The following is a 19,462-nucleotide window of genomic DNA, read 5'->3' as shown; positions in this document are numbered from 1 at the left end:
TATAAAAAAAACTATAAATGGAAGATGACTTCGATTTTCAGCAGCCAACAAAGAACTCCTGGAATAGTTCTTGTTATATATATATATAATTAGTTTGAATCACTATACACCGAAAAATAGTCATTCAAGCAAATTTTTATAACATTGTCTACCGAGTAAATATGAAAGATATATATATATATATAAGTAAATAAACGGAATCGTAGTTGTAGTAGATACGAACAATTTAACTTTCGACAAGAGGAAAAGGGTTGCTGGAAGAGGCGTGAGTGAAGAGTGAGAAACTGAAAATCATTACTATTTTACTTCGCTATGATAAAAATGAATTAAAAAGAAGGGCTATGATGGCCAATGATTCGATGAGTAGGCTATGTAGAAGAAATGGATACGAGTTTTTCGATGTGTGGAGTGAGTTTGAGGGAAGATTGGATTTATATAAGAGGGATGGCCTACAGCTGAATGCGTTTGGTATCAGCAGTCTGGAAAAACTAATAACTGGTATGAGACCTAACACTGAGAGTCAGGGAAACTAAATTATAAAGTAGAAGAATGGTGTGGTGAGTATAAGAGAGCCAATCGTATATAATTGTGTTAATGACGGGAATGGGCTTTGTCATAGGCATGTTGACGAGGCGAGAACGATTTCGGGTTTGTGTTCGTCCGCTTCGGACCAACCCTATCTGTACAAAGATGTCAACATGTGTAAATCATTACAGAAGAATAGAGATCTGCATGTTGTCCAACTGTGCCAGGCAGACTGCAAACAGGATTATGCAAGAGTATACAAAAATATACAAAAAGAACATGCAAGTAGATTATTATGTCTGCACACGTATGTTAGGAGTATAAGAAACAAAGTGGTACAGTTTGTTGCCTTAGTCAATATGTTGCGACCTCAAATTGTAGGAATTAGTGAGACCTGGCTATCAGAATCAGACCTACTAACTGGAATCGAGTGTCATGGGTGCAGTATTTTTAGGGAAGATAGAGTGGATAGCAGAGGAAGGGCATGGTGCTAATAATATTGGATGACTTAAATCCAGTTAGAGTTGAGACCTATGAATGTACTAATATTACTAACAATATTTCATGTAGCAGTGGGTTTGAAGCCATCTGGGGTGAGGTGGAATCTAACATGACAAATTACATTGTGGGGGTGTAGTTACAGACCTGGTGGATCGGTTGCTGGTGATGAAGAAATGCATTACCAAATAACAAAATGTGAGCGTGAAAAGAGTAACCATGATGGGAGACTTTAATTATCCAAATATTGATTGGGTAGCAGTAGAATCTCATGAGAAGAATGAAAATGCATTTACTGAGCTGTTGCGGAACAACTTCCTCAAGCAGCATATGACAGAAGGAACTCGAGGTCAGAGAGTGGTAGGTTTCATTATAGTGTCAGAGGGTGTTTCAGTTAAAGACGTAACTATTCTGCCTCCAGTTGGTGACAGTGATCATGCTGTACTCACTAGAAAAGTGACTAAGTTTATTAACCTCATTCAGAAAAGGTTACATGTTGAACTACAAAGCAGGAATTTATGAACAATTGAGGGATTTCAGTGGAATGGGGTCGGTTGCTGGATGGAAAGGATATCGACAGTGCATGGGAAGCATTTAAACAATACTTAACTGATGCGATATCAGAATGTGTCCCAAGAGTTCGAAGAATAAATAGAGTGGGAGTCAAATAGATGTGTAATCGTATTAAGCAAGAAATTCGTAAGAAAAGGACGATGTGGAAGGAATACCGTTTGCATAAGGATCACGTCCGGTATGAAAGTTATAAGCAGCAGACTAGAATAGTCACAACTGTTGTACGGAAAGCAAAGTCTGATTATGAAAGAAACTGGCTCTGCGTGCTAAAGACAACCCACAAGAATTTTATCGATATGCTGCAAGCAAAGAAAGAATGAATATGAAAGAATAACTTCTAAATCCAGATGGCCTGAGAGTTACGGTTGTAGAAGTGGTTGTTCAGTTAACGAGTGCCCATTTCGTTAAAAGCTATCAACATTGAGACATTGAGCTCACTGTTACCTCTTCACTAGATGAAGAAACGTAGGTATGTGAGCCCGAGGTATTAGAGCTGTTGCACAAATTGAATAAGAATTCAGCAATAACAGATGTGCTGGTGGAATATCAGCACGTCTGCTATAAGAGGGTTCAGCTGAACTTTCCATTCCTTTGACCAGGATGTTTAATATGAGTCTCAGAACAGCGAAGATTCCGTAGGAATTGAAGGAATGTATGGTAAATCCATTGCATACGGGTGCTACAAACAGCGATGTATCAAGCTATCGACCAATTATCGACGGATATCAAAATTTCCACCATCACAGGCGTAGTGGTGAAAATTTTGGAAAAATTAGTTAGTGCTCGCATTCAGAAATATGTTCAGGTGAATCTCTACTTTGCAAAGAACAATATGGGTCTTTGCAGAAGGGAAGGTTATGTTTTAGCAACATGCTCACATTCTATAACAATGTTACCATTGAACTACACAAGGGGAATGGATACACCATGACACTTTTGGATATTGCTAAGGCTTTTGACAGAATACAACATAACAGGCTACTGTATAAATTGGATAAAATGCATTTGGGTTGAACAATATTAGCATGGATAAGAGGATGGCTGACCGACCGATATCAAAAAGTCGTATACGGCGAATCTGAGTCTGCAAGGATTAAGGTAATGATTGGTGTATCACAAGGATTAGTGCTTGGTACACTGTTATTCAATCTGTACATTAATGATATTGGAAAGGATTTGACAAGCGACATGCAGTTATTTGCTGATGATGCAAAGATAGGTAGGGTAATCAGGAATGTGCTGATATGCAGTCTTTGCAGAATGGTTTGAATACGCTGGAATTGTGGGAAGAAAATGGGTGTCAGTTTAATCTCAGTAAATGTAAAGTCATTCACTTCGGCATGATTAGATATCCAATGTCGTATTATATTGTCGGGATTAGGCTAGAAGAAACTGATGAGGCTAGGGATCTTGGAATGTTAATAGATGTTGAAGTTGAAGCGGAAGTTGAAGATTAGGGGCCATGTGTCAAAGATTGCCAACTGAAAAGATAATTGCAGTGCTTATACTAACGTTCACATATAAAGATAAGAATGTTATTTTGTCTCTTTACAAAGCCTTGATAAGACCGCACTTGGACTATTGTGCGCAGGTCTGGTCTCCTGGTTTCCGTTGTGATTCTGATATATTAGAGAGAGTACAAAGACGAGTGTTAAAAATGATATCAGGATTGTGGAATACTGATTATGAAGACAGATTGAGTATTTGTAGACAGCAGATAAAAAGGAGAAAGATGGGTGACATGATTGAGACTTACAAACTGCTGAAAGGGTCATACAGGATTTCAATCGATGGGATTTTTTTAATTTACGGAGGGTGGCGAAAGGACGAGAGGGCTTCCTTGGAAGCTGAGAATAAAGGTCACCAAGAAGGGTGTAAGGGATAGATTTTTTTCTCAGAGGTTTTTGCGTGATTGGATGTTCTGAGTGCAAGCAATGTGAATGAATTCAAGAATAAGTATGATAGCTGGTGTATGTAGTATGTGGTCTCCCTCGATGAGTCTCTGACTCCCTGGAGTTCTCTTTTATTATTATTATTATCATTATTATTATTATTATTATTATTATTATTATTATTATTATTATTATTATTATTATTATTATTATTAATAATACATATGAGGCCTGTGTAGCTCAGTGGAAGTGGCGCTTGGTCGCTTGAAGTCAGACTTAAGTTCAAGTCTAGTCGCTGACTTGAGGAACATTTTCTAAGCCTTTCTTCGACCGATTCCCGAGTTAGACGATCTCTGGCGAGGGCAAGCGGGTTTTTCCTCCCGGAAACTCGGGTTTTTCGTCCCGTAAACTCAAGAAAATCGACCGTAGAACCCACATTATTTCAGACACTAAATACATTGTGTTAGGGATAGGAACAACGAGATGGCGCACATTTGAGCCGTCTCTCTTCACCGTGTACTGCTTAATTAGTGATAGCCTTGGGACATCTATCTCTGATTGGTACCAGTGAAGATTGAACTGCCCACTCAGTCTCCAAAAGTTAGATAGGGCTAAATGGCCTCGCCTACTCCCGTATACGGGAATAAAAAGGCGTTAGCTGATTTTTTTTTTTTTTATATTACATATATTTTTTTTTTCAGTGTTAAATTATACATATATAATTTAACATTCACTTTTTTTCTCTTCGGTCAAAGAACATTAGATTTTCCCAACGTTTCATAAAATGGTAATATCATTTACCGATTCCTTCTCTCTCTCTCTCTCTCTCTCTCTGTAAATAGAACTTAATTCGAATTCGCTGTTGTATATAGAATTCCATTTTCATACAGTTTCATTTTAATTTTTTTATTTATAGGTGCAGAGATAAACTGCAGTTTGAAGACAACACTCGCGTGGAAAAATAATGACGAGGTGTTCGACATACTTTCAGAAGATGCTGCGTTGCCGAAATATTGTCCAACTCCTTGGCTTTCTTTTGGTAAGTGGATTCTATTTGTTTATAGTTTTTCTAATATTCGGAGTTAACCATTCATCATTCATATGTATTACTGCACTCTCCAAAAATGCAACAGATAACTTCGAAACTATCGTTTTTATAGCAAATCTACAATATAGTATATTGTGTTTCCAATTTAATATCATCCTTCCTCTCTTTTTCACCGAGAGGCCGAAGTATAGTCACTAACGAAAATCCTTTTTGATTGAAAATGCATGGGTTCGAATCCCTTTTAAAGACTCTGCGGATCTTTATGAGACTTCTCAACAAAATAAACAGTCCGCCTAATAAATGATCCTTCTATCACAGACATTAATCTCACCCCCACGCTACATTTCTGCATTATGCCTTTTTTTATCGGTACTTTCATGAGCGTTGCTCTGCTGAACTGCCCACTGCCATTCTTTCGCTTTCTTCTAATTACGTAAGAACTAGAGCAGCCACTAGTCAACATTCGTACACTTCCCAACGTGAAACATTTCGTACTAACGTCTCATATATTCCTTTATTCCTTCTACATCTTTCTTGGAATAGCCTTTTCTATTTTTCCCAATGAGTACAACCCCAGCTTATCGAGAATTTTCTGAACAGATCCCTTCTTTATCCTTAATTACTTCTCAAGTCATGGTACTAACATGCTACTAATCATTTGCATGTATCGCATGATTAGCAATATGTATTATAGTCCCTCCCAACTTGATCGAGACTCCGTAGCTCAGTCAGTATCGACGATGCCCTTCAGTTGGAAAGTTGATTCGAATTCGTTCAGTAAGCGAATCGCAAGGTTATAAAGGGCTTTCAACTGAATGTGAGATATTCGATCTCATACGGAGGTTGAGGTTTCTGATCTTGCAGGAAACTTTTTCAAGTTGTGAACAGGCAGTTTACAGACATAGTCCAGTCCTCATAAGCCTTAGTTGATTCAACTGTATTCCCTAACAACAAGGATCCTGCTTGAATATATTACATATTTGTTCTAGTTTTATTACCCTGTTCTCTTTTATTGCTCTTTTAGTGTAAGGCGTTTTATTAAGTGTGTTTGGAATAATTCTTTTATCCTGTTTTATTAGTTTAAAATTATTACTTAATCAACTTAGTGTTCCAACGTTAATGTAGCTCACGCTTTGCATTTACCTTTTCTAGGAAATAAGTGCTTTTTGGATATTGGTGACAGTGACGACGATCAAAGAGAAAATTGGGAAGATGCCTTGAAGAAGTGTATAAGTTTAGGTGGTACTCTAGCGTCCATTCATAACAAAGAAGAGGAAAGTAAGTGCATCGCTGTTAAGTGTTTAAAGAAATATAATTTGATTTGCATTCTCTAAAATATTTTGCTAACGGTAAAAAAAGATATTTTAATCTTCCCACTGAATTGTAATGCTGAAATCGCACATACTAGTGAGAAAATCATTCGGCATAAAATTAACTTCGTTTATTATTTAAATTGCAAACAACACATTAACAGCATGCAATAATTTTTAAACATCAGTTGTTATTTTATTAATTTCATACGATATCTATTTTTGATCACTTTAATGTCTTTACTGCTACATTGAAACTTCGTTTTAAAATTAAGGAAACGCCATATAGATAGAATAATATGCATTTAGAGAGGGCCATTGTTCTTGTTCTCGGTGGTAAAAATTTGAAACTATTAGCATGGGCAATGCGGTTCCTGAGGATGTTTCCCTATTCTCGAAAATACATCTCGAAAATACATCTCGAAAGTGGATGATTGCTGAGACACTCACCAATCATCCACTCACCCTCCATTCCTTCTCTCTTAGCTTTTGTTTGACAGGTGCATACCAAATTGCATTTGCTTAATTTACTGAGGGAGAAACGTATTTGAAACAACTGTTTTTAAAAACGATAACTAAAATTATGTAGATGGTATTGTTTATATTCGAGATTCAGTAAAAAGAAGAAGTGCTAAGAAGACCATTCCAAAAATAAAATGCATTAAAAATCTCATATTTTGACATCGTATTTGCTAATATTTATTTTTACTTTCATTTCTGTTTAACTAGATTTCCTGATAGATCTTGTGCTGCCATATCGAACTAACTGTTGGATAGGTCTTCGTAAGGGTATTTTCAGAAATGAGTACTTCTGGGCAGATAATTCTCCGCTAGATTATACTACTTGGGGACGTGAACAGCCGTCACCCTTTTACGTTATACCGGTAAGAAAAATTCCAAGAAGTTATGATACGTAGTAAAATGTAATTTATTACATGGTTGTAAATGATTAGCTGTTTGCATCTTATTTACATTTAGTTTCTTGCTTGCATTATAAGATGTACATTTTTCTCCATTACTTAATAAGAAATCTAAGTTATGGTAATACATGGATTCTTATTCGTTACGTTTTCTCTGTAAAAGTTTAGATCCCAAAGGCTTTAAAAGTTTGATTTAGATTTTACTTGTTGCATACCTCTATAATTTTATAGAAAGCACGTTTTCCAAGAGGCAACAACGTCTTCAGAAAGAAATGTAAACATTTGCCCTTAATTATGTATACTTCGTAGAAGGTGCTTTTTCCTTGAAGCAAAAGTGTGTTTAGAAAGAAAGAAAAAGTAAAGCAAATACTTCGAACTGGTTGGGAATTACATCTTATTATACAATAGATCTTGTTTTTTGTTGTCATCTTAGGCTTCCAACAGGGCAGTAATCTCACACCACGTGATAAAAATCATCTTCCACCTAAAAAAGCAATCCGGTCAGCAATTGAAGTTAGTGTTAAATTCTTTTCTCCTATAGGAACATCTTAAGAAATCAACACCTAATGTAATGTTGGTCGATATGGATTTTTACCTACACCAACCAGTATAACATAAAGCTTCATCTGCATATTGAATTTGAATTTGTAACTATTCCAATGTACTCTCTCATGATTTGATTCGAATAGTATTCTTAAAAATGTTCATCATCAACTCTAGATTAAGGTCTGGTTTCTTGGTGACCATAATCTTTTTTGAAATCCGCTGTCCATTAAACATAGACTTCAAATATTCGATCTTATTGTTTGAAATAATACAATCGAATTATCTTCTTAAAACATATTTTAATGGCTTCTGTGGTAAACAATATATAAAGATTATCCGATGGGTGTCATATTCTCAGTTAGCATCTCATAAAAGAAAGATCCTTTACAAGTCCAAATTTTTTGAGATGTAAAGAGTCTCATACATTTTGGAAGGATCTTCGAATATGCAGGGTGAAATCATATTCTGAGAATCAGTATCCAAGGTTTGTTGTTCGTAAGTCCGTAATCAGTAGTTCAGTTTATTTCCATAAGGAGTCAACTGTTTCATAAACCTACCAACATTACTGGATATTGTCTTGTGGGCAACTCATGCATTCGATTAACCTGACACTAATAAATGACTTCTTTACAAACCTCTTTGGGCTTTTAATTTAGAATTAGATTTTAAATGTCCTTCAGCTTTCTCTATTCTCATTTCTCTTTAGAATATACTTTCGTTCTTCATTTTAACAAGTACCTGTACACTTGCCCTTTACTTAATTTGTTGTGTATGTGTTTGATGGATTTATTTGGAATCTCTGTAATAGAACTGAAGAGATTACGAAGGGAAGTGAACTTCCCTCGGAAAATTATGTTCTTGGAAGGAAGCAAAGCTAGTTCTGATGTTTGCTATCCCACGTGACTTTCGTAAATGAATATTATTTGCAGAAAGTACATACAATTTTTGATCCTCATGGACATAAAGAGAAATGAACCTTAGAGTGTTGTGTTTCTCTTTTAAATCATTTTAAAACTCATACAATCCATTACGAGTAAAGCAGAAAGCAAAGCAAAGCAGGAATGATGGTATGTGAACTGCAGATCATAACGTCAGTTCTTCAGTTAATTGCGTTTCTTTTTGAATGCATTTTCAACGTCAAATTTTAAAAATGCCGAAATCTTATCAACGATTTTAATTTTTCTTCAAATTAATACTTCATATTATATAAGAGCAATCTGTATTTAATTTCAATGTTGTTAAATTATTATTATTAAAATTGATAATTTAGTAAGCTTACAAAAACATTAACTCAAGAGAAAGGTACCTTACATATGTCTTTCTCTTGAGTGCTCCCCAAATAGAGGAGACTGAATTCCTTTACCGTTAACTGATTCTTAGTTATAGCTGGGTAGCAGGTCTTTATCCGTATATTCAGAGCCGTCACCGATATTTTTGAATGCATCGAGGAAAAGAATGCGATAGACAACTGCCATCATCTGGTCATATTTAACCCTAACCTGTACTGTTGTTTGATCATCTCATCTCAGCTTCCTTTCCCTCTTTTACCTTGCGGTGTAGAGGGTTTATTAATCATCTGACCTCAAACCGTTCACAGGATAAGGTGTTCAGCCCTACGCCCCAGTGCATTCTATGTTCTGTAGTGGTGAGTTCTAAGAGCCGGTTTGACTGCTTTGCGGGATGAAAAACCCTAGGATAAACCGGAAAAAAACTCTACTGTCCACGTCCAAGACCGGCTGACTTGGTTATGGCTGAGGAAGATCCTTGAGCTCCTTCCATCACCAACGGGAATCGAACCTACGACATTCCTTCCCGAGGCATATGATTTCGAAGCGCACAGCCTCTAGGCTAACCTCGCGGACGCTGTTGTTTGAAACAGCCTAAATTTTGCATTTCTTTTTTCTTTTTCTTTTTAGTTTCCAGGTGAAGAAAAAATATCTTAATTGCCATTACATGTGCGAAAAGGTCGACGTACTATGGAACCAAATGAAAAAAGACAAAAGAACTTCCTTTAGTCGACCGCTAGTAGCTACCCTAAGATGGTCAATTTCTTCTGGCGGTATTTTGAATTTACAGATATTTATATTCGAAAATATTCATTTCAATTTTAATTGATATTGATAATTATTTCTTTCCCCAACTCTAATACAGTTGTATATATTCTATCAGATTTGAGATCGATATCTAGAGACACTTCTTTGCCTGCCTGATTGGGCTATGAAGGTTAGCATATCCAGTCTATAATCAACATAATTATACAATTTTATAATTATATATTAGTGTCCTCGTGGTTACCCAAGTGGCGATGCGTTTCACAACCATATGCCTAGGGAAGGAGTGTCCTAGGTTCAATTTCCGTCGACGACGTGAGGAGCTTAAGGATCTTCCTCAGCTATAGCCAAGTTAGCCAGTCTTGGGCGCGGACAGCAGGGTTTTATTCCTGCAAGCAGGAAAACCGGCACCGTGAACACACACGGATTACAGTCAAGAATATCACCCTTACGGGATGCAGCAGAGGAGTAGCGAACCGGTTGCATTAATACGCCAGTAATAACCGCTCATTAGGGAGGGGACTCAACCCGTCCTAGGACGGTCGAGAAGGATAGGAATCAACAGTCGGTTGGTTTGAATCTCACTGCGGACATGAATGTCTATCAATGTTTTTCGTGGGAGAGAAATTATCGTCAGATGTGAGCCACTGACTCCACTCACTGAGGTCCAGTGTCTTGAAGAATTCATGTTTGGTCTCTAGTGAAAGATTTATAATTATGTAAAAATAAGAAAGAAAGAAAGACATTTAAAGAAATAACCTTAGGCTACCGATATACAATAAATACATCACTTAAATTGTACATATTTGGTCTGATGTATTAAAATAAAGAACTTTTATTATTAAAAGACCAGAAGATAAACGATATAATATACAAAGAGCCAACAAGTTTCACTAGCCACTGTCTAGCATTTTCAAGGCTGAACTGGTGTAAAAACAAATGCATTAAGTTACATTTAAAACATACACTTTAGTAAACTGGTAGGCCGTTATATTTGATCATTCTGTTTGAAGGCGTGCATGTGTTCGAATGCTTCAGTCAGAATCCGGTACATGCCCACGTGTTGTGTAGTTTTTTGCATATTGTAATTCTGTCGAACTGAGAGAGATGATGAGATTTTTCCATATGTCTTTAAGAATCATAGCCTGATTTCTATTTAAATTATTGCCTGTGCATAGTACCACAGCTGCTTTCTGTATCTGTAGTCATTCTCGATGTAAGGCATAGAACTGTTTTCCCAATCTATAACGTGATTTGATGTTGAGAAATGATGAGCTAAACCAGATGTGATGATTCTATTATGATTGACATCCCCCACATGTTCCTTCTGTCTTATTTCAAAACTTCTAGAAGTCTGACCAATGTAAGAAAGGCCACACATGCATGGAATTTCATATACTCCAGGACATTTGAAGAAAAGTACCTCATCTTTAGGTGATCTTAAAATTTGTCTGATCATGGTAGTTGGTTTAAAAACCACTCTGATGTTATGAGATTTTAACATTCTCGCCAATTTTGTGGAAACTGAATTAATATATAGAATGACAGCTGTGGACACATATTGGGGCACCGTAACATGTTTTTGGTGGTTGTCTTTAAATAGCCATTTCTTTAAAATGTTTGAAGGGTATCCATTAAGTGATAGAGTGTTAGCTATTAGTGACAGTTCTCTCTGTACATCTGTTTCTTTTGAAATAGACCTTAAGGCTCTATTACGGAGCATGTGAATGATGCTGTGTTGTTTTATGATCTATGATGGTTGGACAAATAATGTAGATATCTACCAGTATCTGTGGGTTTCCTGTAAATGGACAGTTGGATATTGTTATCCAACTGTCCACTATAGAACTAGAGAAGAATAAAGAACTTCCTTTTCTTGACATCCTAGTGAGGAGAGAAGATAACAATATCCAACAGTCCATTTACAGGAAACCCACAGATACTGATAGATATCTACATAATTCGTCCAACCATCATAGATCACAAAAACACAGCATCATTCACATCCTCCGTAATAGAGCCTTAAGGTCTATTTCAAAAGAAACAGATGTACAGAGAGAACTGTCACTAATAGCTAACACTCTATCACTTAATGGATACCCTTCAAACATTTTAAAGAAATGGCTATTTAAAGACAACCACCAACAACATGTTACGGTGCCCCAATATGTGTCCACAGCTGTCATTCTATATATTAATTCAGTTTCCACAAAATTGGCGAGAATGTTAAAATCTCATAACATCAGAGTGGTTTTTAAACCAACTACCATGATCAGACAAATTTTAAGATCACCCAAAGATGAGGAACCTTTCTTCAAATGTCCTGGAGTATATGAAATTCCATGCACGTGTGGCCTTTCTTACATTGGTCAGACTTCTAGAAGTTTTGAAATAAGACAGAAGGAACATGTGTGGGATGTCAATCATAATAGAATCATCACATCTGGTTTAGCTCATCATTTCTCAACATCAAATCACGTTATAGATTGGGAAAACAGTTCTATGCCTTACATCGAGAATGACTACAGATACAGAACTTTAAAAGAAGCAGCTGTGGTACTACGCACAGGCAATAATTTAAATAGAAATCAGGCTATGATTCTTAAAGACATGGAAAAATCTCATCATCTCTCTCAGTTCGACAGAATTACAATATGCAAAAAACTACACAACACGTGGGCATGTACCGGATTCTGACTGAAGCATTCGAACACATGCACGCCTTGAAACACAATTGTTACACCCTGATATCTTAAGAATATAGAATTCTCAGCTATCATGGTGTAACATGAAGAATAAATAAAATAAATTAAAAACCCTGCATAAAAGATAATAGAAATTAATTAAAAGAAAAGGAAATATTCTTGCATCCAATAAAATATATAAAATATAAAGGTGTTTGTTAAACTAACTAACAAAAACGAAAGAATATATTCTTATTGTGATATGATATAAAAGAGAAAATTTAACTAAATAAGACAGAAAAGGATTAGTCATAAGAGATGGTATGTGAGAGGCTAGAGATTAAAATATTAAGTAAATTCATAGAAAAATTTTGGAAGGGGGGTTAAATTAGAGGATAGCACAAGAAAAACAACAGAAAATCTTAGGGTCAATTCCCGGATTGAGACTGCGTTATCGGCTCGCCGATCAAACGACGTCTGGCAAAAAAACGCCACCCTAATTGGTCGGTGAAGTAAAAACAAGTAGGGGGGGGCGGAGAAAAGAAGTTAAAAAAGCGCCGTTAGGAGAGCAGGTATAAAAGGTTGGAAACCCCCCCCCCCACGATGCTTTTTGGTTTTTGTTTGGATTCTGTTCCCAGAGAGTTCTTCGAGAGCTCTTTCGTATGGATTTCACGGTGTTTTCCTGAGTGGCGAGATAGGGGTTATATCTCAATCTACGCAACATGGAACCAAAAGTGAGCGGGATTTCGATTTCGGATTTCCTATGTAAGAAGCGAAGAATGCCATAGAGTCAAAAAAAAGGAAACATATTCTTTGTGTTTCAACTTCAGTGACAACCACGAGAAAGGGAAAGCTATAAAGATATCGATATCCACGTCGCGAGTCGCACATCCGATTAGATGATTCAAAAAGTGTCCTGAATTATGAAAGTTTAAGACCGTGTAAGCATAGTTCAACTCCAATAGGAACGTAGGAGTAGCAGATTATCGGAGAGGTTATACCAAGCTAGTTCAATCAGAAAAAGGTAAAGGCCCATATGAAAAACCCAAGAAAGAAAGGTACTGTAAAATATATCTAATGTTAACTAAAATTTGTCTGTAATAAGTATCATTATTCTAATACGGAACTGTTGAAGTGACCAAGGAAAATTTATGCTAGGACTTTAGTATCTGACTGAATATATTAAAAGTAAGCTGGCTAGTATTAATGTTATGTGAATAATTAAGTGTCCTGAAAATTTTTCATGTCTATTGTAATGTATAGGAAAGTTAAAATGTGATAGTTGTGTGTTAGTGCAGAAAAGGGTTTAGTTAATCTACTTAAGTTTGAATAGTTAAATAGTGTGAATTAACCTTATTTGTCCATGTCAAATGAATTTACGTGTTGAATGTGTATGGCGGCATGATCGTAATACTAGTTATGTGTTAGTGCAGTAAATGGTTTAGTTAATCTACTTAAGTTTGAATAGTTAAATAGTGTGAATTAATCTTATTTGTCCATGGCAAATGAATTGATGTGTTGAATTGTTATGGCGGCATGATCGTAATACCCATTATAGGATCATAGCCTAATTACTTGTAATAAGCTAATGTTAGTTTGTAAGTATTTAGTTTAGCATTAAATTGAGTAATCACAAAAATTGAATTGTACCATGTTAAGGAATTTAATAAACCTTTTGTCCAATGATGAAACAGTTGTCTGAAATTGCTGTCCAATGCACCACTTGAAAAATACGAACCTAATCACGCGGGAAATTAACGTGTTAAGAAACGAGATAAAGTGTCACGACTGCAACATAGTTGCACTTTCTGACATATTTTAGTTCTTTCTCCTTGTTTTTGTATATAACATCTCAAACTAAATATCCCAAAAGGCGCAGTATAAATATTAGGTGTACTAAGGGGAGAAATAACTTAAGTATTAGTAAAATTTTTGGTGATATCTCGTGCGTAGATAATAGAAGAACATAGATAAGAGGAAATTACTAGATAGAATAAAAATCGTAAAATGGGACAAAACAGAATGATCAAATGTAACGGCCTACCAGTTACTAAAGTGCATGTTTTAAATGTAACTTAATGCATTTGTTTTTACACTAGTTCAGCCTTGAAAATGCTAGACAGTGGCTAGTAAAACTTGTTGGTTCTTTGTATATTATATCGCTTATCTTCTGGTCTTTTAATAATAAAAGTTCTTTATTTTAAGTACATCACTCTTTAAATTACGTATAATCCTATTCTACATGCTGCTTTCCAAAATGAAGTAAGGAACTCGTATTAACCCTAAATTCAAATCCGTTTACTCTCTGTTCACTTCTTCCAATTCGTAGCTGGAAGATCCTCTAATCTCATCTAATCTTACTTCTGATAGATTTCTTATTACGGTCTATTAAACATTAAAGCACTATCCTGTTAAAATAGGATAAACTAGGTAATCACTCTTCACACGAAAATCTAATTTTATGCATTTAGCATTGAGCGGAAAGCAGATTCTATGAGAAGATTTGATAACTCTACTAAGAAATAATCTTCATTATTCAAATGGCAGTAAGATTATTTCGTACAATGCACAGGGTGAGTGGTATCGCTAATCTCATTCCATTGTTTTTCAGTTATTTGAGTATAACATAATAATGAAAGTACTTGCTCTCTTGTTGTCATTATGCAATTTATGTTACAATTGCAGCTAAGGTGCTCAAAGTGCTTTAGTGGTCACAGAGAGAGAAAAAAAAAGAAAAACATAAAAACATAGTGTTTCATATTCATGTAACTTTATGGGTTTTTTATTTGTTTTGGGATAGGTACGTTAATCATAATATACAGAATCTCCAAATGACATTTGGAGATTCTGTATATTATGTTGTATTAACGATTAGATAAAGTTGTTTGTGTTGTTGAGGGAGAAAAATTTAAGTTACAAGTAGAAGTAACTCAGCTGTTTTCAAAGACCATGAATGAAAAAAAAAAGCTTCATATGCTCCTCCCATCACAGAGTTATGCAAGTAAGTCAAATGATGTGTAGTGGAACAAATCGTCATAATGACAAGACCATTGGTTTCGCTACATGCATTCAGACCCTCTTGTATCGACTAAATCATTCTTACTCTTTTACCATCCACAACTTTGCAGCCACATACAACTAAATAAATATTTATTCAATAATTTCATTGCAATCACCATAATTATCTAGCACTGCCATCCTCCGTAATCAATCTCGAGTTCTTCAGTTAGCTTTGCAAGTTCCTTCTTATATTATTTGTAATTTATAAATCTTTCTCTAGAGACCAAACATGGATTTTTCAAGACATTAGAAGCCTCAATCAGTAAGAGCTGTGTTTCATATCTGAAGAAAATTCAGCTCACACGACAAACATTCACAAAATCTTATCGTCCATGGTGAGATTCGAATCCGGAGACTGTTGATTATAGACTGCATACCTAACCTCTACCGTCCAATCAGACAGGCAATGAAATAATTGTCCGGACTGGGCGGTGGGGGTACAGTATCCAGAATCTCTATCTGTGCTTCCACCGACAGAGATACATGGATCTCTATTTCAAATGCGATAGAATATACACAGCTCTATTGAAGTCTGGGGAACAAATAATTATTATTTAAAATTACAATGACTATTTTCGAATATCAATATCTAAATATTCAAAACATCGCTAGAAGAAGGAGATCATTTTAGGTTAGATACTGGTTGTCGACTGTTGGAACCTTTTCTGTCTTTTTGTTTATCTGGTTTCATAGAAAGTCGATCTTTTGGCAAAAGAAACGGAAAGTAGGATATTTTTCCTTCACATAGAAATAATAATAAAAAAAGGAACGTAGAATGCAAACTGTTTCGGAGTAGAGTGCAGGTTAGGGCTAAGTATGAAAAGATATCAATTGGCATTTAAAAATATCAGTGAGCTGTGGATATAAGTCTAGAGACTTACCGCCAACCGATTGCGAAGAATCAGTTAAGGGTAAAGGAGTTCCACCTATTCCCTTTAGGGAACACTCAGTACGTAATATGCCTATCTTTTGAGTTAATAATTTTGCAATCGTATTAAATTTTCAATGTTTAATAATGATAATGTTAGAAATATTAAAATTAAATACATATATATGTTTTAAATATTTTACCTATGCAATCTGTTCTTTCTTTAATTTTTCTCTATTTAGAAAAAATGTGCGAAGATGTGGTTAGATTTTCAAGGGAAGTGGAGTTCTGATTACTGTTCAATGAAACACCCTTTCATCTGTGAAACCAGTCCATGTAAGCAACTTGTAGTATGTAGAAATATATACAGATTGCGAAATTTGAATTAGAAAGTGTTTGAGAGATTACTGTGCTTATCAGGTTAGAGATTTTTCAAAAAGAATTTGATGAATGCAAATTGAATTATTTTAAAATGCGAAATTTAACATTTACAGAGGATAGATCACAATTTGTAGGTTACTCAACTGACAGTTAACAAGACTGCTAAAGACACATTTAAGATTCTCCCAAATATACGAGCAGTTGTATAGTATTAAATCATTTAAAGAGAGTAATTAATATTATTAATGAATAGTCTTCCAAAATTTTGAACTTTTTGTAATAATTCTCTCAAACATTTCGCAAAAACATAAGTTTGAGGTACAAAAATAATGTCTTTCACTTAGTAGATTCCTTGATCCGAGGAGAAGGAAGCCCAAAACATGGAGAATTAAATCAAACCCTGAAGGGTGGGTACTCTCTACCAAAAAGAAACATTTCGAAAATAGAAGAAACTAATGGCGCCACCTGTTGTATTTTTTATTGACAAAAGTGGCAACCTTCATTAGTATTGTATCAACCGTTTATGACATTTGTTTCAATAGAAGCCGAGTTACAGTGACAGTGTGTTTTGACGAACGGTCGGAAAATGAGTTTCAAACAGAGAGCTGCGATTGACGTTTGTATTAAACTTGGTAAAAGCTTTACCGAAACACATTAAGTGCTTCAATGCTTATCCAAAAGCATCAAATGCTTCAAAAAGCATAACTGCTTATCCCGTACTCAAGTTCACGAGTGGTTTAAGCTTGAGGACGATGAAAAGCCGAGCCTTCCAAAAACTGGACTGAGCGAAGTTAGCATCCAAAAGGTGCGTGATTTAATCAAATAAAACCCGAAATCGTCCGTGACATTGATTGAAGTTGACTTCGGGATTCCAAAATCAACTGTGTACAACATTTGGACAGAGGGTTTGGGCTTTCGGAAACTGAATTCGCGATTTGTTCCCTACAAGTTGACCGACAACCAAAAAATGTTTCGAATTGAACATTGCAATGACCTCATTAAAACCGCTTGTAAGGACTAAAACTTCCTTGAAACGAAAGTTACTGAACGTGACGAAACATGGTGTTTTGAGTGTGAGCCCGAAACAAAGTGCCAGAATGCTGCGTGGAGACCACGAGAAGAGGAGCATCCAAAAAAAGTCGCTTGCAGAAGTCAAAAGTAAAGACAATGCTGATTTGTTTCTACGATTCCCAGGGCATTACCCACAAAGAATTTGTTCCACCTGGCCAAAAGTCAATGGTGAATTTTACCTCGAAGTTTTGAAGCGATTGATAGCGAGAATTCGTCGCGTACGGCATTAATATCGTGGCGTCTGACCGTTTGTCAAAACACACTGTCACTCTTGGCACTATAACTCTAATAGAAGAAACTAGTGGCGTTACCGCCACTAGTTTCTTCTATTTTCGAAAAGTTCGGTTTCTTATTGGTCAGAGGGTGTAGATGTAAATATCTCTCACTCTTCGATTGGTGGATGAACAACGCGAAATTCGGATAGACTTAGAGCTCTCTTCAAGAAAGAAAGAAAGAAAGAAAAAAAAATTAAAAGTGTTAATGTTAAAAACGATTTCATTTCACGTGTAAACTGTGCTGGATTAAACCGTTTGTAATTACTGCTTGAGCACCTGTGGTTACAAGGTGTATTTATTCTTCCGGTGAATAAATCTCCATGTTTTTAGTGCGAAAAATCCTCTCACCTCGGTATCAGACAGGATAATTGCCCATGCAAGCTAAAGGCAATCCAAAAGAATTTTATCGTCATGCCGCAATCAAAAGAAAGAATGAATGTGGAAGAATAACTTTATCGAATGCACATGGGACACGAGTGTCGGAAGCTAAGGAGATTGTTCAGTTAATGAGTGCTCACTTTTCTAAGATATATCAACCAGGTGTATGTAGTATGGTGCACAGTGCTACTGCTATGTTGGATGAAGAGCTAGAGGTTCATGAAAATAAGGTTGAAGAGCTTTTGCATAACATGGATAAGAATTTGTCTATAAGGACAGATGGAATATCAGCCCGTTTGCTAAAGGAATGTTTAGCTGAATTGGCTAGACTTTTCCTACATTTGTATAACTTGAATCTCAGCTCAGGAATGATACCACAGAAATGGAAGGAATGTAACATAGTTCCATTGCACAAGGGTGGTGCACAAACTGATGTGTCTAACTACCGACTTATCAGTATTTCTGGTGTGGTAGTGAAAATTTTAGAGAAGTTAGTAAGAACTCGCATACAGAAATGGGTAGAGAATGATTCTATACTCTGCAGAAAACAGCATGGGTTTACTAAAGGCAGGTCATATTTTAGCAATTTGCTCATATTTTATATCAATATTACGGCAGAGTTGGATAAAGGGAATGGATACACTATGATAATATTGTATTTTTCTAAGGCATTTGATAGGATACCGCACGATAGGTTGTGTTGCGTAAACTGGAGAATATGGGAGTGGAACATAATCTGTTGACTTCGATCAAGGAATGGTTGAGAGCCAGATATCAAAAAGTGGTATACAGTGGGTGTGAATCTGCTAGATTTAAAGTAACCAGTGGTGTACCTCAGGGTTCAGTCCTTGGGCCATTATTGTTCAATCTATATATTCATGACTTCAAGCAGGGTCTATCATCATATTTGCAATTGTTTGCTGATGTGTAGATAGGCAGGGTAATCAGGGATGCTACTGATATTCAGAAATTACAAAATGATTTGAATAGATTGGAATTCTGGGCAAACGAAAATGGCTCTCAGTTTAACGTTAGAAAGTGTAAAGTTATGCACTTTGGCGTGATTAGAGATCCAGCGGCATATTATATTAGCGGGGTTATGCTACAAGAAACTGATGAAGCAAGGGATCTTGGTGTATTGGTGGATAAGAATTTAAAGTTCAAAGGTCACATAGCAAAAGTTGCAAATACAACTCAGAGGATAACTGCTATGATGAAGCGAACCTTGTCATATAAGAATAAGGAAGTAATTTTGCCTCTTTATAAGGCGTTGATAAGACCACACTTAGATTACTGTGCGCAGATTTGGTCTCCCGGTTTCAAGGGGATAAAGAAGCTGTGGAAAGGGTGCAAAGAAGCGATACAAAGATTATATCTGAATT

General features: G+C 35.9%; 1 protein-coding gene across 3 annotated transcripts in view; it reads left to right on the top strand.

The window, feature by feature from the left end:
* Nucleotides 1-19,462, top strand: part of LOC150110410 (macrophage mannose receptor 1-like) — a 99,527-nt gene that overhangs the window by 24,959 nt on the left and 55,106 nt on the right. For all 3 annotated transcript variants that reach the window (XM_090393575.1, XM_090393568.1, XM_090393585.1), the window contains exons 6-9: nucleotides 4,405-4,527; nucleotides 5,689-5,814; nucleotides 6,576-6,730; nucleotides 16,218-16,311. In XM_090393575.1, the coding sequence (XP_090249701.1) occupies nucleotides 4,405-4,527; nucleotides 5,689-5,814; nucleotides 6,576-6,730; nucleotides 16,218-16,311 (498 nt within the window). The remainder of the gene's footprint in view (nucleotides 1-4,404; nucleotides 4,528-5,688; nucleotides 5,815-6,575; nucleotides 6,731-16,217; nucleotides 16,312-19,462) is intronic.

The sequence above is a fragment of the Typopeltis vanoorti genome, chromosome 1, assembly GCF_054136105.1.
Source record: "Typopeltis vanoorti isolate ZY-2024b chromosome 1, IOZ_Tvanoo_1.0, whole genome shotgun sequence".
In the NCBI taxonomy this organism is placed as follows: domain Eukaryota; kingdom Metazoa; phylum Arthropoda; class Arachnida; order Uropygi; family Thelyphonidae; genus Typopeltis; species Typopeltis vanoorti.
This window is presented reverse-complemented; position numbering and strand designations above follow the sequence as displayed.